Source organism: Cavia porcellus, unplaced genomic scaffold (assembly GCF_034190915.1).
Source record: "Cavia porcellus strain 051 isolate PalLab524CR breed Dunkin Hartley unplaced genomic scaffold, mCavPor4.1 scaffold_23, whole genome shotgun sequence".
NCBI classification, from domain to species: Eukaryota; Metazoa; Chordata; class Mammalia; order Rodentia; family Caviidae; genus Cavia; species Cavia porcellus.
Window position 1 is genome coordinate 41342226 of NW_026947506.1, and position 21664 is coordinate 41363889.

General features: G+C 49.3%; 1 protein-coding gene across 16 annotated transcripts in view; it reads left to right on the plus strand.

The window, feature by feature from the left end:
- Cux1 (cut like homeobox 1) overlaps positions 1-21664 on the plus strand; it is a 360722-nt gene that overhangs the window by 330955 nt on the left and 8103 nt on the right. For 11 of the 16 annotated variants that reach the window (XM_063234256.1, XM_063234259.1, XM_063234263.1 and 8 more), the window contains 2 exons: positions 694-958; positions 5611-14950. The exons of the other annotated variants lie outside the window; for them this stretch is intronic. In XM_063234256.1, the coding sequence (XP_063090326.1) occupies positions 694-958; positions 5611-6301 (956 nt within the window). In that variant the 3' untranslated portion in view covers positions 6302-14950. Of the gene's footprint in view, positions 1-693; positions 959-5610; positions 14951-21664 lie in introns of those variants that run through there. 16 annotated transcript variants of the gene reach the window in all.

The window sequence follows — 21664 nt, forward strand, 5'->3', positions numbered from 1 at the left end:
CTCTCCATGGCACAACACTGTGCTTGCGCATCTGTACCCCCTACTGAATGTCAAGCTGTGCAGGGACAGCAGACACCTCGTTTGACAGGTGTCTCAAAACAAAAACAAAAACAGAAACAAAAACAAAACAAAAACAAAGAAACCAAAGTAATCAAACTACTTTAGAACACAAATAACTATAAAAGGGCAGGACCTCAGTGTATATACACTTGGGACAACGGTTCTAGTGCAGGTGTTTGGTTTCATTGTAGGAGACTTTTTAAGATAGGGTCTTGCTGGCCTTGAACTGTTGGCCCTCGTCCCTCCACTTCCCAAGGCTGGAACTACAGGCATACACCACCACATGTGTCTACGTGCAAATATTTTGAGATGCAAATGTAACTTTACAGCCAGGCATGGTGGCACATACCTATAATCCCAGCAGTCCAGGAGGCTGAGGAATAAGGCTCACAAGTTCAAGCCCAGCCTGCGCAGCTCAGTGATTTGGTAAGACCCTGTTTTAAAATAAGGAAAGAAGAAAGACTGGAGATACGTAGCTTGGCGCAAAGGCTCTGCATTCAATCCCAGTACTGCAAAAAGAGAGAAAAAGAATAACTGCAGGCCACCAAAACACTATTGTGCTTGCAGGCACCAGGGGATTTGTGGCACTTCCCAGCATAGTACTGACCTCAGCCTGCCCTCTCCCCTCCACAGCCTACATGAAGCGGAGGCACAGCTCGGTCAGCGACAGCCAGCCCTGTGAGCCCCCATCTGTGGGCATCGACTATAGCCAGGGCGCCAGCCCACAGCCACAACACCAGCTGAAGAAACCCCGAGTGGTGCTGGCACCCGAGGAGAAAGAAGCCCTGAAACGAGCCTATCAGCAGAAGCCATACCCATCCCCCAAAACCATCGAGGAGCTCGCCACTCAACTCAACTTGAAGACCAGCACCGTCATCAACTGGTTCCATAACTACAGGTGCGACCCTGCCACCATCTGGAGCCCCCTGCCCTAGGAGCAGGCTGGGCCACACCAGGGACAGTGGCCATACACAGTATTTGGGAACAGTATTCTAGATTTGGTCCTAGCACTTGGGGCAACTGAGAGCCCACATGTGGCCAGTTAGTTTCTGTCTGCAGAGATGTAAGGCCACATCTGCTCTGTCAGCATCCAGTAGTTAGCAGCAAGCAGTCCATATCTGCCACACCAATCCAATCCAAAAATCATGTCTCAGCTACAGTTTAATCAGGGGGCATAGAGACATCTGTAGCCCAGGACTTACTACGCAGTGATTTTGTGATATATTCTCCGAGTCTTTTATAGTTATTTGTGTTCTAAAGTAGTTTGATTACTTTGGTTTGTTTTTGTTTTGTTTTTGTTTCTGTTTTTGTTTTTGTTTTGAGACAGGGTTTCATTATGCAACTCAGGCTGGCCTTGAACTCACTTGGTAGCCCAGGCTAGCCTCAAACTCAAAGTGATCCTCCGGCCTCAGCCTCCAAGTGCTGGGATTACAGGTGTCCACCACCACGCCCAGCTGATTAGTTTGTAATTAAATCATTTAAGAGCCTTTCTTCTAGAAAAATTCATGAGTTAACAAAGATTCATTGAACATCCACCAGATTGTTTTAACCAACTTCACAACACTCTGCTCTTCACCATTTGCATCAGGGACACAGTAGCATCTTTATCCTGTAGGGAAAACACAAAACACAGAGGGCTTGAGTGCTCTCCTACACAGGGCAAGGCCAGGTGCCCTCCCGGTAGAGTAGAGTAGGCTGGGAGGAAACATTTGGAAGAGACAAAGAGAATCCTGAAGGGTAACGGGTGCCGAATCAATCTCAGCTGCAGCCAGACTTCCTGCTTTCACAACCAAGAATCCCAATAGCCCTACAGTGGTAATTTCCCAAATTGCTGCCAAATTAAAATGGGGGTAGGTGCTCCTGGTTAATCACAGGTGGCACCCTTTTGGCCACTGCAGGTAGAGGCCTTGGCCATTGCTCACCTCTGATAAGTGTCACAGAGGACCACAGATAATTAAGGATCCTGTATCTATGACTGTACTCTTCTCATTGAGAAGTTCTGGTGGGGCTCCCTAGGTTCTAAAATGGGGATATTCTTCAATGTTAGATGAGAGCCCTTCTCCTCAGAGAGGCTGAGTTAATTGACAGCAGCTCAGTACAAGGGGACCTGGCACTGGGCAAAGTGTTCCATCAAGGCAGCATTAGCACTTAGGAACTTTGCTCCTTCAAGGACAAAAAGGATGCAGGAGCTGGACACATCAGCTCGTTTATCCCGTATCAGCAGTCAGAGCCAGAGTCCCTGTCCCCAGAAGGACATATCAGAGTGGGAAGTGAAATGAAGGAGAATACACAGCAATGGAGGCCAGGCATTAGGCAGTCCCTTTGTCACATTCTAGTGACAAAATGTGTTAGAATATGTGCTGTAAATTGTTTGTGTCCCTTCAGGAAAGTAGTATGACTCTCACTTAGAAGCATGTGGAGCTCTAGAGCTCTAGATCTGGACCGAGGCTGCTGATTCCACAGACCATCTCCAAACCATTCCCCTCCCCTGCCAGGGCACCTTCTCCCAGGTACCCCACTGCCTCCTGACTAGGGCACCCTCCCTTGCATTTCCCAGTGGCTGTCCTTTGTCTTGCTTATCTCTGACAACCACAGTAAAACCCACTGCCTAGTGGCTAGCCCATCATTATGGAGCTGCCGCTTGTACATTTAGCACAAGCAAATTCAACTTTCTACCCCTGCAAAAAAATAAAAATAATTTAAAAAAAACACACAGAGGGGAGGAAAGGGAGGACAAATAGCAGTAGGACCTCCACACCAAGCAGATGAGCCAAGGGTGGGTCTTCCATTCCTAATCACAGCAAAGCTGGCTGGGCCAAGTCAAATGGCAGAATAACCCTTGGCTGCAGGGATTGAAAAATTGTCAAGGGTTAGGGGTGAGATGAGCAGGGCTGAAAAGGAGAACTGAACTAGAGATGAACTTGACAAGCAACAAAGCAGGGCAAATGAGAAGCGTGTATTGGGTCATTCAGGTGTTACTCAGTGGTAGGGAGCATGCTTAGCTCCTGGTAAGGTCCTGACTTTGATCCCCAGCACCCAAATAAATAAACTAGTTAATTTAAAAAATAACCAGAACCACTCTCTAGAACCTCATCCTGCTAGAGAGAAGAGAATATTCCTCGTTAACATGAAGACAAGTCCAGGCTAAAAAGGATAAGTTTACTATCTGCTGAGCACATCTTATGTGCCAGACACTGGGCCACAAGTTTTACAGCTGTAGCAGCTCACTTAATCCTCCAGCCAGCACTCAAACAGTGTGCATCCTGTTTTACAGAAAGGGGTGGGCAGAACCCCAGGTCCAGTGCCCCAGGCCCAGCTTTCACCCCTATCAAGTGCTTGGAGCTAGCTTCTCTCATTCAGAAAGGAGCTGAGGCTAAAGGTAGTGACTTACTCTTCTCCACTTTGTGCCCAATATTGCACATTTAATATTTAATCTTTATAATATTTCTGCAAGAAAGACACTGTCTTCCATGTTTTTCAGACAAGACACTTCAAGTTCAAAAGGTCAAGTTAATTTGTCCAAGTTGCATAGCTAGTAAGGTGGCAAAGTCAGATTATAGACCCAAACTCACCTTGCCCCCAAATGCCCGTGGTCTGTTTGAACCCAGCTGGGACCTATGTATCTTGGGGCGGGGGGGGGGGGGGTGCACCTCCCCCACTGGCATCCTCATTGCTAGAGGATTGGAAGCTGGTCAAAAGCAGGACTACCCTTCTAGCACAACACCAGAGAATGGTCATAGGAGTTGCCATTTCCCAAGGTCACCCCAGGGAGGGAGTAAAGTCTTGTTATCCCTGGGAACTTTGATTAGGATTCTCTTTCTGAACCAAAACTCAGAAATCTTCAGGACAAAAGCCAGGCATGATGGTGCACACCTATAATCCCAGTACTTAAGAGACTGAGGCAAGAGGATCTTGTGAGTTTGAGACCAGCCTGGGCTACAAAGTCCAGCCTAAACTGCATAACCAGACCCTGTCTCAAAGACAAAAAGAAAAAGATATCTTCAGGACAAGGTTGTAAGCTTACTCTGTGCGAGAAATATCTATGAAACATATTAACAGCCACCTCGAGTTCTGAGGACCTAGACCAAACCACAACTGTCTTTTCCCTAGCTCCACACAGAGCCCACGGCCAGCACACAACCTGATTTACAGAAGGCTTTTGAAAAGCATTCCATTTATTGATGAGATGCCCCTCAGACAACATTCTCATGCATACCTATCCCTAAGGCTTTGTGCCAAGCTTGGTGCTAATTTGCCCAAAGATGCTTTTCCACCAGGGGATGTGTGCACATTATCAGAGGCTCTCTCAGCCCTTGGAACGCAATACCTGGAGAAGTGTTTGGGCCTGGTACTATGAGCTGGAAGGCCAGGGCCTGGTAAGGCAGTTTCCTTTCTTAAAAGGGAGAGTGCAATAGATAGCAGTGTCTCTGCAAAATATTTCAGAGCACTTCCCACTGTAAGTTGGACACAGCACAGTTAAAATCAGCTTGATGTATTGGAACATGTACTGGTTTCCTTCCTGCTTGATCCAGTGACCCTTCTTCGCTGGAGGAAGGAATGAGTCAAAAGAATGTACAATTTGGTGGAATCCTACTAGAAGCCTCCCAGCCCTCCATGGCTTAGAGTTGGAAATGAAAGATTTCCACCTTGGACACTGGCCAAGTTGATTTTCTTGGGGGTACTCCTGATGAGGACCCAGTGATTACCACACAGATCTATTTATTAATTCAGCCAACATGTATGATACTGTATGCTAAGCACCAGGCCAGGTAAACAGTATAAAAGTCACCTTACCTGCACAGTCTAGTTGGGGGTATAGGGAGGTAGTGATGAAAGACATGATATTCAGTAAATATATGGTATAATCAAAATATATGGTGAATTTTTAAAAAAATTATTGTTGCCATTGTTTCCCCTCGAAACACTCCCCTCGGTTCAAAAATATTTATCCCATTATGCTTGCCACCTTCTGAAGCCGTTCTGGAAGTCCTCTTTCATGAGTCTAGGAGGTATAATCAAAACTATGGTAAATGCTGCTGCCGTCCATCAGAAAGCATTACAGTGCATCCTTATCAACCTTATTCACTGGATCTGGCATGGTGGACTTCTGGCTCTTGCCCAAAGTCAAAACGACCATAGAAATAAAAGATCAATTTAGTTTTCACTTTGAATCAATTCTGGATATAGAGGCAGCGACGATAGCACAACTAAGAGACATGAAAGACCATCCAGAACTGCTTCAGAAAGTGCCAATGACAGTGGGGTAAGTGTGTTCAAAACAAGGGAAGAAGGGACCTACAGCAGTGTCTTTTACTGTAATCATTACTTTCTTAACTTACACATTCACCATATTTTTTGATGACACCTTGTGCATGGTGGAGAGGAGGATGTTGCAAATATCCCAATACTAACTAGCGCGGCCGATGGTGGTAGACAGGAACCCAGAGACTGGATGCCCGGTACCCAGGAGACGGAGCCAGGCAGCGGGCACGGGAGAGCCTGGCCATGCACGCGAGGGCCTTATACCTGTCCCGCCTCTGTCACCTGCAGGTCTCGGATCCGCAGAGAACTGTTCATTGAGGAAATTCAGGCTGGAAGCCAGGGCCAGGCCGCCGCCAGCGACTCACCATCGGCGCGGAGTGGCCGCGCCGCACCCAGCTCAGAGGGCGACAGTTGCGACGGCGTGGAGGCTGCCGAGGGCCCAGGCGCCACCGCCACCGCCACCGCCACCGCCGACGCAGAAGAGCCAGGCGGCCCCGCAGCCGCCACTAAGTCTCAGGGAGGGCCGGGCGCGGCGGAGCGCGAGGAAGGGCCACCGCCAGCGGGGACGCCGGGCCCGGACGACACCGGCGCTGCCGAGGACGCGGGCCGGGCGGAGCCGCCGCCGCCTCCACTGCCCCTTGAAAGTCCAGCGGAGCGCCTGGCGCCCGTGCCAAACCCGGCCGCGCCTGTCGCGCCCGCCGCCACCGCAGCAGCCGGGGAGGACGCCGCTACCTCAGCCGCCGCCGGGAGCCCTGCCTCGCCGGGCACGAGCACGGGCACGAGCACTGGCGGGAGCGCGCCCGCGGCCGCGCGCAGGCCCCGCTCGCTGCAGAGCCTCTTCGGCCTGCCTGAGGCAGCGGGTGCCCGGGACCCGCACGACAACCCTGTGCGTAAGAAGAAGGCCGCCAACTTGAACAGCATCATCCACCGCCTGGAGAAGGCTGCCAGCCGCGAGGAGCCCATCGAATGGGAGTTCTGAGGGCGCGGGCTGGGCCGGCAAGAGCACCGGGTCGGGTCTGGTTGGGTCGGTCCAGGCCAGCCCCGTGGGCCGCCGTGGGCCGAGGCCAGAGCCCCGCATTGCGCACTTAGCCCTGCGGGCCACAGGGCAAAATCGCCATAGGCCAAGGTGCATATAGAAAACAAAGGAGCATTAAGCCCAATCTATGTCGTGTTTTCAAGGAAGAAAACGGAAAATGTGTAGTCCAGCTTTTTTGTACCCTAAAGTGTTTTTTTTTTTTTAATTGCCCTAAAGTGATTTCCACAGGTTCTGGAATAAGTCTTACAGCTTTTGCCTTGTGCCCTCCTCTTTCGTGTGGGCTAAAAAAGAAAAGAAAAGAAAAGAAATCAAACCCACATATTAAAAGGGGGCTTTTTATCTGCCATCTAATGGCTTCAGAGCGATAATACACTATTATCTTCTTAAACCAGGAAAAGGGGGGAGGGGGATTTTTCAGAAAAAAAAATTAAAAAAGAAAGTTTTTGTAGCTGTTCAGTTGCCACTAAGAGATTGCACAGTCAAACCGACTCTAAACACACTAGTTTGGATTCCTAAATATTTTCAAGAAAAGAATCTTCTTGTTTGAAACTTTGAATTAAAATAAGAACGCATTTACTCCACATATTTTTTAACAAAACAAAGTCACATCAGGAAACTTATCTGATTTTTGTGGTAGCTGATGTAGTGTTTTCTTGTACGTGAATAGAATCCTGACATGTAGTGCACATTGATCCATAGCTTTAACTGACCCGGGGCTTTTGCTGCCCAGGGTTTGTTTAATACACTCCATTCTAGGCCAAATCAGGACAAAAAGAAAAGATCCGAATCTAGGTATTTTATAATCTGCTTTTTAACCTCTAACCGCAGAGCACGCTGATCAGACCTCATATCTCGGAGGTTTAGGAGACAAGTTAGAACTGTAGCATGTACCCACCCGTCATTTTGTTTAATTTATGGTGTCTCCGTGTGTGTTCGTGCGTCCGCGCATGTGCGAGCATTAAAAGGCAGGAAAGAGTAGGCCAGCAAGGTCACGGCAAGCAGTCCTGGGGCACAGCGGCCCCACCCTATCTTTCCTTGGCACAGAAGGCACCTCACCTCACACCACTCTTCCTGGGCATCTGATGGACTGAGCCCCCCGGGGAAGATGCTCCCTGGGCCTGGGCAGGGCTGGTGCACACGCGCACTCCCTCTTCCCCTTCTTCCCACCACAAGCACTGATGATCCTGTTGAACTCGTGGGAAGCTTCCTTCCCTGCAGAAGAGAGGACGTGACAGTCTGGGCCCCGCTCCCACCCTGCAGAGATGGCCCAAACTCACCAAAACGTTGACCACTCTTCACTTCCAGACCAGACCATTGGCCCTTCATTCATTTCACCTCTTGGGAAGTTCTTTTATGCACAGTTTAGGGCAGTCTAAGTACCAATCAGAAGTCTAACTTGTCTCTGATTCCTCCTGTTGTCTATGTGTATATGCGTGAGAACAGAGGTGGATGAGAGTGTGCGTGCGTGCGTGTGTGCAATTTTATAAGTCTGTGTATTTTCTTAAGTACCTGTGCACACATAGAGTGCATTACTGCCACCTTTTTCAATAAGCTGTTTTATCAGTTATGGCTTCTACAAGTTTGCTAATTTAGACTCCTTTATTGCCATATCTTTAAACTAACAATAGATGATTTCGGTATATATATATATTTTTTTTTTGCTTATTTATAGGTGCTGTATTTTATTATCTGATTGTTAGGAAGGGATGAAAGGGGCAAAATATTCTTTAGAGGGATAGACTGCCGGCAGTATTGGGTATAATTTACAAGATGTAGTTGTCATACTGTATATTACTGATTGAAACTTTTTGACCGTATTGTGTATCATTGAAACCTTTGTCTTAGGTCAACATCTTTGGATGACATTTTAATGGTGCATTCATTATTTCTTAAGTTTAATTAATATTACTTTTTTGATTGGGGGGGTGGGAGGGAGTTCTAATTTTAAAGGTATGCTCCCACTATTACACCTCAGTGTGCTTGTTATTACTTAACTTGTAGGACTTTGACTGTAAGATGTGAAACCACATTTCTTGCATGATGTTTTAGAAATTATGTATTTCATTTACAGTCTTTTTAACCTGCAACTGCAGCACTTAGTTCAAGTTTTCACAAATTTAAGAGTCACTACACTAAAGACAATGCCTTTTCATGAATAAGAAGTTCTCAGGAGGCTCTAGGAGGCTGGGAGGCAGACCCTTTGTTTGTCTTTGGATGGTTGCATTATATCTGAACTTGACATCTCGGTTCAGTGAGAAGAGAATCCACAATGGAGGCGCTTAAGGGGAAGCGGATTAACATCTGGCTGGCTGCAGGTGCCCTGCGAAGAGTGAGTTCACACCAGAGACCCTTAGGACAGTGAAGGGCAGAGCCACTGATGGTACTGTGGTGTCGTCTCCACAAAAACCTCAAGGGAACTTTGTCATCATGTGTGATGAACCTCTGAATACCTAATTTTCATTAGAATGAGAAGCAGGGAGTTAACTGTTAGGCTAGTATTTTACTTTCAAAGACATGACTGTTACTTACCAAGGTGTTAAATCTGAGGCAATTGGAAAAATCTAGATCTGTCTATCCTCGTAGCCAAATGGTAGCAGTCTACCACAGCCACTTTGGCTCTTCCAAGCAATTGATTTGTTTTTCATTTTGTGCTTCTTTGCTTTTGAACTGGGTTATTGTTGACTTCATCCTCATTCTGTCTTTTATGCCAGACTTACATCTGAGTGCTCGATACAATCAGTGGGTTAGATTTTGCTTGTGAACGGATCTGTTTTATATTTTTTATTATTTATTTGTTTTTATTGAGATCCCAACCTTATGATCTTTTGTGTTAAGCTAGCACTATCTGTAGTACTTCTAAGATCTGTCACTAAGTAACACAGAAACCTGTGGAGGGGGAGCAGCCCCCTCCTCATTGGGCCCCTCAGTTTGAGTACAAGGGTTCATCTTTCATCCTTGATAAGCAATATTCAAGTGCCTTGAACAGCACCCCCTCCAAGTGGTTACCTTCCACTGGCTGGCCATCCAAGCAGCAGCTCCACAGGCAGCCAATCCCCTCCTCTTTATCCTCGGTCAGCTTAAAAAGCTGATTTGTACCTCTCCCCAGGGGAAACAGTTCCATATAAAACACTAACATTTAATTATTCCAAGCTCCATTATACCATTTTAAACAGCTTCCTTTTTGATAATTGGAGACATCATCTATAACTGGAGGTTTCTGCCATTACTTAGCTAAATGGGGGCCCAGTATCAAATTGGTGTTTGCATCTGGCCTCTTGACCCTTGCTTCCTGCCCAAGTCCTCTTGTGATATCTGAGATGTGTGGTTCTGTCCTAGACCCCTATCTCCTCACTTTTGGCCCAGCCTAGCTCCCTGGTTTACCTCCTTTCTGGAACTTCTTGATCAGTCAGCATGTCTGATTTTATCCACTAGATTTACCTTCTTTAGAAAGGGTTGCATAGCCACTTAACTTGCTTATTCTTGGCAGCCTGCCTATGGAGCCTTATGACATGAGGTGGCTTCTGTGTCCATCCTGGGGCAGGTGCCCTGGGACATAGGTTTAGAAATCTCCAAGAAATGCCAAGATCATGACTCATAGGACTACTGCAAAGCATGCTGCTCTGGGAAAGCAATCAAGACAAAAGATGACAGCTCTCAGCCTCCCTAGAACAGCTCCTTGTGCCTCTGAAGCACAAACACCTTCCTGCCCAACTTCCTTTCTATTGGCCTCTGTACTTCCCCCCCATGTAAAAAATTATCAGATGTGGCTCTGGTTGGTGGTACAGGCACATTGCAAATTTAGGGATTGGTGTTCTTCCTTGCTCCTGTCGTGGCCAAGAGAGACCCTCCCTGACCCCCAGCACTCCGCAGATCCACATGGCCCATACTTATACCATGTCTGCCTCCTGGCCAGGGCTAAGATCATAGTGCTGCTCATGAGCAAACCAAGCAGAGAGTAGGTTGTATGTGACATGGAGGAGAAGCTCTGGACTGCCACAGGCCTGCCCTCACATGAGAACTAAAGTTACCAGCAAGCCCAGCTGTAGGCAGGTTCCTTTCCTGCTGCAGCTGGACTTGGATGTCTGTGTTCCTCTGGAATTCACATCTTTTCATGCCAGGGTGATCAATGAGCTCTGGACAGTCTGTGCAATGGCTTTTATTCCTCTGCTTTTAGAAAAATAAATCTACCTGGAAAATAGCAGAGGAGCCACAGGGATCTACACATGCCCATCTGGGATTAACACAAAATGAAATGGAGTTAGTCACCGACCACAGCATGAGCCTTTGCCTTAACAGGTACCTACAGAAACAAGCATCTGCCCTTAGTCATTCTAAGGCTAGCCTCCTTCAAACCGGCTATGCAGGAGAAAGAGCAACACAAGAGGCTAAAGATACATAGTGAGCTTGCTGGGCTCTTAGCTACAGTACTTTAGGCTGGACATATTCTCACTGCTGGCATGCTCCTGTCCCTTCCTGGATGTCCCCTCTCATCTTCACACTCCTCATTTGTCCCCTTCTACCTCACCTGTGGTCTGTTTGATGTCACTTCTCAAGGCCAAGTGGGCTAGGAGGTAAAAGAGCTTGAAGAATAGCAGACACGAGCCTCTCAGCCTGGTAGGCTTTGTCCCTTGTGAGCGTGATATGACCAAACGCCTGGCCCTGTAAGACATGGCTTTTCTTGGCACTATTCTCCTAAGTTCCTGCAGCTGTTCTCTTTGTAGGCAGGGGTGATCTCAGGCCTTGTCTTTGGTCTTGTCTTTGGTCTGCCTTTGTGTCCTGCACATTTCTGCACAGCTGTTGAGGTCTGTCTCAGCCTTCCCTGTTGTCCTGGGCTGTCCCAGACAGCCACATGATCATGCTTCCCCAGCAACTCTGTAGCTTCCGTGTCTGTTGTCTCATGCTGGGATCATGACTTGGGCCTCAGAACTCTCTGGCAGGCATCAAATATCTTAAGGACAGAAGAGGACATAGGGCTCTCTGCAGCCTGCCAGTCAGGTCTTCTTTTCTTCCTAAAAGAATTTTCTAGTTTCTGTTCAGTGTCAAAAACAACCAGCTCCTAGGGCTGCTAGTTGGAGATGAGTCCACCCACTATGGTGGCCAGAGTGTTATGATAGGCAGTGGGACCGTGCTAAGGATTTGTGTTGTCCTCATTTACTGGGCACCTACCAGGAGAAGCTCACTTGGATATCCCTGTAGTGCTTCTGCTGTGGTTTCACTGGGACCTTGATATTAAGCCTAATGACCACCAAGGCAAAACTCCTGTCCTACCTGGCCAAGTGGTGACCCAGAGTTCTAACATGGTTCAGCTGTATCTCCCAGTGGGCATTCAGCCAGTCTGGCTAGCATACTTGCATGCTGAGAGAGAGGTCCAATTTGACAGTCATTTTCATTCCCATCAATTTTGCCTTTTTTGTAGATGAAAACTACCAGGAAAACATTTCCAAGTAAAATTCCAAAAAAGATCCAGTCTATAAATCCTTTGAGATGAGCTGAAAGCTAAGGGCCAAGACCCAGGGGGATCAATCAAGATGCAAGAAGAGGAGGGAGCAACAAGCCACCATAAAATGACTCCTGGGCCCAAAAGCCCTGGCAGTCTGTGTGCCTAATCGGGGAAGTAAAAGAAAAAGCTATTTCCTCCCAACTACCTGACTCCTGAGACCTACCCCCACCCACTCTGCACCCACCACCCTTCCTCTGCCATCACCTCTCCAAAGATCCCATGTCCACGCCATCAGTGGCACCTCAAATTTTCATTTTTGGATGAAGTGACATTTAGCTTTAACAAGACATTTCCAAAGCGCCTGGTCTCCTCCAGAATGCTAACTTTTAAAGTTCGGCATAGGCAAAGAATCCTGAAGAAAAGCTAGGGAGAAAAAGACGTTAGGCTATGCATAAATGTACACTTCCCCTTCCCTGTTACTCAACTTTTTAAATGCCTTTAATGGATCATTTTCATTTCCTCATAATGTTAAGGAGTTGGTAGTCTGTGTTACTGTAATTTCTTTAGTGTTTGGGCTTTAATTTTTACCACAAAATATGCTGTATGCTATGTATCAAGCTTTCTGAGATCAGAAAGGAAAGGTGCCTTAAATCCCAATGTCACAGTCCTATCCCTATGGAAAATAATCAGAAGCACAGTGTACGGAAGCATTGGGACTTCCATTAGCAAAACAATACAGCAAGACGCACTGAGGTGGCAAGGGGCTGTTTTTCGTTTTAGAATTCCTTCCTCCCCTCCCCAATTTTTTATTTTGTAGTTTGCTTTAAACAGAAAGCACTTAAATAGATGACTATGTGTAAAAGCTCTGTGCAATAGAAATAATGTTTGTTCATTTTTGAAAGATAGCGCATTGCACACCAAATGAACTCAAAGTAAGCTTTAGACCAGGATGATTCAGGTTGTGGCTGAGTTGTGTTCACTGTAGCTCCGTGTGTTCGTGAACTGAAGGGAAAACAGGGCTGGCGGCCCCTATAGTGGCCCAGCTGCCCCTGCTGAGCTGAGCATACAGAGCCCATGGGCTCTGGCCAGAATGTGCCAGCCTGGGTGCAGCAAGGTCAGGACGCCTGTAACTGAGCAGCTGCGAGCCTTCCTGAGTATCTGAGACCACAACCATTCCTTCCAGCACTTAACCTTGTCTTGTTGAGACGGATTGACTGCTACTGACCCAACAGTGTGTGTGAGGATGGTTATAAAAGGTTGTTTCCTTTTAAAAAAAAAAAAAAAAAAAGAAAAGAAAAAAAAATGTCTATCCTCTTCTATTTATTGTTAGGTTAATCATTTAAGTACTTATCAGGAGTGTGTTGTTTTGTATTGCTGTCATTGTGAATGCTTTTTGCTTTCACTCCAGTGGTTACTGTCCTCTGCTCCGCCCCCCCCCAAAAAAGTTAACCTGCGGATTTGCATGGGGGAGGGGCAGTAGGAGGAGGGGCTCTCCAGCAGAGTCAAACACCTGTCTCCTGAGTAGCCACTCAAAAACTGGTGGTCTCAACTGTTTAAATGAGAGTTGGTGAATGAAAAGCTACCACGGGCAGGAAGTGCCAAGGAGCAGATTGCTCACGAGGAGCTGCAGAGGAAACAGGAAAGCCAAGTTCAGTTCCCCAAAGCCTCCTAGAGCCTCTGTTAAGACTTCTGGGTTCATGAAGGTTCAGTGAGCCCTGGTCAGAGAAGTACAGCGGTCGAACCGAGACCATCACCTCTGAGCAGGAATATGGTTTCTTGCCAGGTCTGCACGGGTTGCTATATTTTAGTTGGTTTCTGTTGTCCTTGTCCTGGCACACAAAGTTGGTCAAAAGCATCCTGTGAAGTGACAGGTGTTTTTTAGCGCTGTCAGTGGCTAGAGGGCTCAGCTGGGAAATCACGAGCCTGAGCCCCTTTCCCTCCAATGCGAGGGAAACACGGAAGAAGCCTGGATACGGCAAAAGAACTTAACTGTGGTTAGAAGCACAGCCATCAAAAACACCCAGTTGCTTGCTCCCCAGGCATGGGGTGAGGAGTTTCCACCTCCCTGGGGGCCCTGCCCACCCCAAGGCAGGCTGGACTACTGCCTCTGCCCCAAAAGGGTCACCTACCCCAGACCCATATGGCAGAGCATTTCCTCCCTGCTGTGACTTGTCCCCTTGTCAGAAATCTTTGGGGTCCCAATTATGTTCCTATCTCTTTGGGGGGAAAAAGCCTTCCATTGAGGTGATTCTTCCATCTCCCCAAAGGGTTTTCATTTTTTTCTTATTAGTCTATGCATTTCTCTTTCCTTCCCTTCCTCCCTCACACCCCCATTTTCTGCCTTTTAACAGGCATCTCATGTTCCCACCCCTTAAGACCTTTCAGAAAATGCTGTGCATTTTGGAGACGTGAGAATTCATTCAAAATTCTTAAAGCATTTGAGAATAGTTTGTTATTAAAAAAAGAAGTGAGGAAAAAGACAAGATGGTTTCCCCCACATCCCTTCCCATGGAGTAAGAGACCTAGCTCTTTGCATTTGTGCAATAACTACTTGCGGTGAGAGCGGGTAGCGCCACGCTCCTGTCCAGACTACTAACACACAGCACAAGACTCTGTCACCAAGCGGTGACCTCTGCAGACGGCCCTTCATAAGCTCAGCTCGCAGTGCTTTGTGGTGTCTTACATTTTAGCAGTATTTTATATTTTCTGTAACGCACTAAGTCTTAGATGTTTTCTAGAACTTGTTTGTTAATACAATCACAGATTTTTTCCCCTTAATCCTCACAAAGACCCAATTGACCAAAAAAGAAGAGAGAGGAAATAAAAGGCGTCATTTTTGTACAAATAGCTTTGAGAAGCCTCTGTCGCTGTGACTCATCTCTGATAACATTTTAGTTCTTGCTACTTGTTTTCCACATTCAGAGTCAAAGTTGATCTGGCTGGCGTGGGGGTGGGGAAGACACCCGTCGGCCCCTCAGCGTCGTCCCTTCTGTCTTTGGTTAGCCATACGATGTTTGTTCTCAGCACTGTACAACGGTCCCTATATGATATGGAGAAGCAATATCACTGAAACTCACACCATGTATTATTATTATTCACTAGCACCCTAGGTGTGATAATTGAAGTAAATATCTTTTATACAAACACAATAATGTGTGGGTTGTTTTTATTTAAAGTACTCTGGGGGCTGGGGATTTAGCTCAGCAGCATAAGTGCCTGCCTTGCAAGCGCACAGTCATAAGTTCGATCCCCGTACCGATAAAAAACAAAAATAAAGTACTCTGGCCTGAGGAAAAGCAGCAAACACTTTCATTTGGGTCTCAGGGGCACCTCAAGAATGGCTGTTCTCCCCCGTACTTACCTCTAGCGTGTGGCTTCTGGGCAGGTGTTGGCAAAAGCACAGGATACAGGAGTGTGGGCGCTGGCTGCCTGTCCTCCTCGGGTCTCTGTCCTCGGAAGCCTTCCCTAAGGGCCTGCTTTCCCGCTTGCTGTTGTCACCCTAACTGTCCGTGTGCCCTTGAACTTGTGCACTTCCCCTTATTGGCATCTGCTTCCTTGTCTGTCGAATGTAGATATCGTTACCTGTCCTTTAACGTGCTGTGAGGACTAGGAATGGTGGCCTGCCTGGCTGACTTTAGTACTGGGGTGATGGTAGCTGCCCAGGAACTGGGGCTTGCGGGACCTGGTCGGGAGCCTGGCCTCACCTATTGCAGGAATGTCTAGCTTTGTCCCTGTCTGCTGATGTGAAGGAAGTAAAGCCAAGAGTGCCAACTAACACTGGCAAGGGAGTGGGAAGAGGAAGGAGGGATGATGGCTGCGGGTTTCTGCAATGATGGGGCTTCTGAGGTGGGCCCTCTCTCTGGCTGGTGCTGGGGGAGAGGTACCAAAGCCCTGCAGAGCTGGCTGTGAGGCTCTGCACATGTGTGTGATTCGGGATGGTTCTTGTGATGTACTGGGTAAAAAAGGAATCGCTACCCATGTGATGTGCAACTATTCTGGGTGGGTTATTTGGTTGTGTGATAATTTGGAGATTTTAGAATGTGAAGCTCCCTTGTGTGATACATAATTGTGAGCCCTCTCTGGATGAAGCTAGTTCACTCCTGCCTCCAGGAAGACTCAGCACGAGACTGAGACAACCACTCTGGGATGTGGGTATTGCTAGGGCTATCTCCCAGTACCAGCCCTTCAGATGGAAGCAATGATCTGGAAACCAGGGCTAGCAGAGAAAGGAAACAGAATTCACCCTGTGTCTATCACTGGAGGGCGCCCTACACCAGGCCAGTTGCTCAGTCTCCGGGCCCGGGGCCTTCTGCCTTCCCCACTGCTAAGTGATTCTGCAAAAATTGTGAACTTCAGTGCTCCAAGGAGACACAGTTGCAGTTTAGCAGGTGGCTGTGTGACAGTGTGGCATGCTGGAACCCAGGAGCTCCCTGCAAGCATTCTGTCTGCCTGTGCCCCCCAGGACCTCCACTGTCCCCTTGGGCTGTGGCTCCTCCATGGTCCTATAGCACTTCAGCTTAGGGTGCATGCAGCCTGCTGGTCCCCATTGGTCCCCCAGCACTTGCCACTGGTTCCCACAAGATGGCAGAGGCCTGGCCCTTGACTTGCCCAGCCACCCAGGGAGCTTGGAAACTCTAGAAACTGTTGGAACATAGCAGTGACCCCGCCTGCAGGCCATTGATTCCAGCCTGACCACCCAGTGTGGAGCAGTTTGCTGTACCAGAGTGGGAGACATAACCTGCACTGGCCTTGACCAAGCATTGCTGAATTTCTGCCTTTTCCAAATAGCTCAGACTCTTAGAATGTCAACAGGAAGAGCCTTGTATCCCACAAGTAAAACTGGACACAGCAAGGTGGCATAATCCCAGTACTCTAGGAGGCTGAGGCAAGGGGATCACAAGTTCAGCCAACTTGGGCAACTTAGCAACCTAGTGAAATCCTGTCATAAATTTTTTTTAAAAAAAATTTTTTTTAAAGGGCTAGGGGTATAGTTCAGTGTGACCTAGTACAAAATAACCAAACCAAACAAAAAATGTACAAACAAGTCATAGCAGAGCTGCTCTCTTGGGGGCCATGGTGGGTGCCACAGAGAATGAGGTCTGAAGACCACTTCTTGTGCAGGGAGGCACTGAAGTCAGGCCTGTGGTCATGAGGTGCTGCTTAGGAAACCCAGTGGTCTCCTACCAGCTGATCACCTTGGACAAGTCTCAGCTGACACTCAGGACATCTTTTCCTGGCCTTGGAGTCTCCATCTGTAATGGGGACTGTAAGAATGCCAAGCCAGCGCTGTGCTCTCACTCAGTGGCTGAGTACTTGCCTAGCACCTGCAAGGCCCTGGGTTTAATCCCTATCTCTGTGCAAAGGAAAGATTAACAAGCGCTTAGGGGAGAACTGAGGGACACACCTAGAAACTGCTGAGCAGTGTCTCCATGCATGTTGGTTGCAGTTGATAAGTGTCATTTCATTGTCTTTTGGTCGCTAGAGCAGCTCCTTCAGGTGGAGAGTGCCAGTGCAGGAAGTCCCCCTGGATCTTCTGGAATCTACCCTCCAAACCAGGCACTTCTCAGCTTACCTAGAGAGCCAATGCTAGGGCCTGACATGGCCACAAGTTTGAGTAGCACAGTCCGCCACAGAACTGCATGCTGGGAACAAGCAGTGTGCCAGAGAAGGAGGAGTAAGACGTCTCACTGCCTCCACTGTGTGACTGATAAGAGCAGCAGAGTAGAGCCAGGCGTGGTGTTGCATATCAGTTATCCTAGCACTCTGGGAGACTGAGGCAGGAGGATCTGAAGTTCAAGCCAAACCTGGGCAACTTAGTAACTAGGGATGTAGTTCAGAATGAAGGCCCAATCTCCGGGGGGGGGATTTGGATCTGGAGGGCAGGTATGCTAGGTGAAATTGTTCCTTCTGTGTGACATCTAGGATTCTTGTGTAATTGACCATCCACAGCCAGGCTTGGGGTGAGGTGTGCACTTATTGGCGTGGGTACAGAGTGACCCTGGGCTGTGGCACTGGCAGATCTGAGGTCTGACCTGGGCAGGGCCAAATGTGGATCAAGTGCTTACCAGGTGGTAGTGTCTCCATACCAGGCCCCAGATGCCTGTTCCTGGCCAGCTCTGCCCCCACTCCAGAGACCCTAAAGTCCTGGGAACCCTCTGCTTTCTAGCTAGAGGAGACAGATGCCCCTGCTGTTAGAATCCGCTGCACTGTGTGCCACTGCCCTGTCCTTTGGGGACAAACCAGGAACTCACCTTCCAGTAGGAGAAGATAGACAAAAGACGTAATAAATAAGTGAGGCTCAGGGTGGCTTAGAAGGTGATCTGTGTTGTGGGAGAAAAATAAGGCAAGGAGAGAAGGAAGAGCAGGTGAGGCATAAAACTTCAGTCAGGGTCAGCAGTCTAAGAACCTAGCATCAGCACAGCCTCAACAGAGGGGAGGGAGCAGGCCACACAGGTGCCAAAGGAAGAAGCATCCCAGCAGGGCAAAGGTCCCATGGTGCCAGCGTGTCTGGAAGGAAGCCAGTATGGCTGCAGCAGTGTGAGCAAGGATGGGCAGAGAGCTGAGGGAAAGGCAGAGTTCCGTGGCCCCGTAGGCCCTGCAGAGCTCTGGCTTTCACCCTGTACAAGGGAGCCACTGGAAGGCTTAGCCGAGGATGTCTGGCCACACTTGGTCTAAGCCTCTCTCCCTCTGCCTGCTGCTCCAGGACTAGACCATGGGTAGCACCAGTCTGTTGCCATCTCTGGGACAAGAGGCAGCTGTAATGGAGACCAGGTGGTGGCCGTGGTAGAAAGGGGCTAGAATTTGGGTCTGTTTGGAAGGTGCAGCCAGAAGTGCAGAGCAGTGCAGTGAAGTGATGGAACTGCAGATAAGTCCCGAGCTTTGGTCTGAACCACTGGCAGCAGCCTTGCCTGGGCCCCTAGACAACAGGTTTCTTGGGAGGAGGCTGACTTAGGTCAGGCTTTGGTTTAGGCTCGCTAAGGTTGAGATGCCAGATAGACAGGAAGGGAAAGATGAGGGTAAGGAGGGGTGTAAGTGGGAGATGCATGGCAGAACATCATGGACTTGTCGAGTTAGCTGGGCCAGCAAGCGTGGACACTATGCTTTTATGCTAGGGCAAAAGAGGAGCCAAGAGGTGCTGCCACAGGAGAAGGGAAATTGGCTGAAGACGCCTTGCAAAGAGGTGCACAGGGCCCCAAGGAGAGGAGTGGCACAGGCCCCATAAGCATCTCCAGACACTGTGGGAATGGGCCATGCACAGAGGAGTGGGTGTCAAGTCTACCATCCCACCCAGCCTGCAGGTGGCTGATCTAATATGACAGGCTCCCTGTTCAGGAAAGCCAGGGGCACAGCACCCCAGGCTGTGCCACCTGACCCTCATCCACTGTCACCCTTATGCCTTGACTTAAAGTAGCAGAATATAGCAAGCACCGTAAGCCTTGAGCTCAGTGTTGTTCTAATTGCTTTTTCCCTCCATGAAGTGTATCCTCTAGAAAGCCGTTCCAGCGTCTTCCAGAAGGACAGGGTCCCATAAACCTCCACGGAGGAAGGTGACTCCCTCACCTGTCAGAGGCAGGGCCAGCCTGCCCCCCCTTTCCTGATAGCAGGCTGTCCTCATCCATCCCCATGCTTCATGCTTCTCAAAACCCCTCTCTTGGCAGGGTGCAGCAGTGTGCATCAGGCGTCCCAGCACTCTGAGAGGCTGAGGTGGCAGAATTACAAGTTCAGCCCCAGCCTGGGCAATCATGAAACTGTCTCAAAAAGTTGGCAAAAAAAAGGGAGGGTCGTGCTGGGGATGTAGCTCAGTGGCTCCGTGTGTCTCAGTGTAGACCTGTCAGAGGGGGCACCCAGCCTCAACATGGCTGTTGCACTGTACTCCCCACCCCCTGGACCACTCTGGCAGTGATCTCATCACTCACCCCCAAGTCCCCATTCCCCTGGGAGTCTGACCTGCTAACTCCTGACTCTTCCCCCAAGTCCTGCCATCTCTTCCGGGAATCACCCCCTAAGCTTCCGGCCACAGTCACTGTAACACTTCGGACTTCTTGTCTGCTGCTAGGACCTCAGTCACTCCTGAGCCTGGGTCTCTCCAGCCTCAGGCCCCAAGTTCATGTCCCCGTCACACATGTCCCCTCAACTGTCCCCTGACACTTTATGTATTCAAGGCCAACTCAACGGCTGTCCCCTCTTGCCCACTTTGTACCTCCCCTCCGGGCTTCTGCACAACAATGGGGTCCCTCTGTCACCCAGGTTGTGCTCCCCAGGTCCAATGGGATATTCATGAACTTCCTAGAGGTCAGCCCCGGAATCCAGCTCAGCTCTGGAAGTGTGCAGCTCAGGACCCTCCTTTGATGTCACACAGCCACCCAGAGATGTGACCACAGCCTGGCCTGCAATGTCCTGTCCTGCAGCAGAGGAGGCTGGGAAGGCCCATGTCTTCTGCAATAAGGTCTGTAGTGAGGCCCTGGCCAGTGCAGGGTGATGAATCCCAAGCACAGCCTGGGCCACTGGGCTCTGGGACAGTGTGCAGGCCCCACCATGGAGGAGGAAACCCAGAGCCTTCACACTGAGCTACATCCCAGACCTTTCTCAATTTTATTTTGACACAGGGTCTCTCCATAAGCCACTAAATTGCCCAGGCCAAGCTCAACCTTGCAATCCTCCTACCTCAGCTTCTCAGAGTGTTGGAATATCAGGTGTGCATCACCACACACAGCTAATCTCTCCCATTTCTGCTGCACACGTATACCCGCCAGCCCTCAGTATTCTGCAGAGCCCCCTCTTCAGGGACAGCTCCCCAAACATCAGCTGTGCACTGGGGATCTTCTTAGCTGTGCCCCAGGTTTGTCAGTGTTGGCTGCTGTAGGCCCACAGGCCATCACCAAGATGAGCAGGGCCACATAGGACGGAGGGACTGGTCTCCAGTCTTTGCACATGCGCACACTGTCCCCTATGTGCACAGGCAGGGGCCGTGCCACCATCCCACGGCAGACCTGTGTGCTCCCTGGATGGCCATGCCGGGCGGCCACAGATTGGCAGGTGCAAGGAGCAGACTGACTACAGGAACTAGCATTCCCTCTGCAAAGGTGATAGTCCCCACATCCAGTCCTGTCCCTCCATGGGCTTCATCAGGGCTCATCCAGGGCACTGTCTCCCCACCCACAAGATCACTCCTGCTTGCACCTCTCCTGCTGACAACCAGTGCCAGGAACTGATTGGCGCCCTCCCTCAGCCCAGGCTCTTCACCTGTGTAACCATTACCTGGAGGTCCCCTAGCTTCCTGCTTGTCCCTCACCTGCATTTCACCGTGACTCTTGTCCACCTGCCCTCCTCAGCATGCCCAGCACAGCAAGGTGGCCAGGCCAGCAGGCCATGCATTGTGTTTTTTACCCACTAAGGGCTATTAAAGCCCTGTGTGTCACCAACAGGTCTCACTCTGTGACCTGGTCTAGCCAAGTACAAGAAAAAGAAGCCCACGTGGAGCCTGAGCAGTGAGAGTGTGTGGAAAAGGCTGGGGCAGGGATTCCCTTGGGTCCGGTCCCACATGGGGACACCCCAGTTCTTCACCTGTAACATGGGGACCACCGCTTCCCACTGACTCCACTGTTAGGAGGTGTGGGAGGGAAGTGCTTGGTGGTCAGTGGCCACCAGGAGATGGAGTGGGGTGAGGCTGAGCTGCCCCCGGTCAGACACTGTGTGCACACCATCCTGTGTGGGGGACAGGAACCTAGGCTAGTTCTTGGCACTTGGCGCTTGGAGCGCAGATCCTTTGGGCATTTCTGAGACTACAGTGCCCCCTGGTGGGCATGAAGCCCTTTCCAAAATACAAGGCTCTGAGCCTGGGTCTGTTATTCTCAGTGACCCTCATA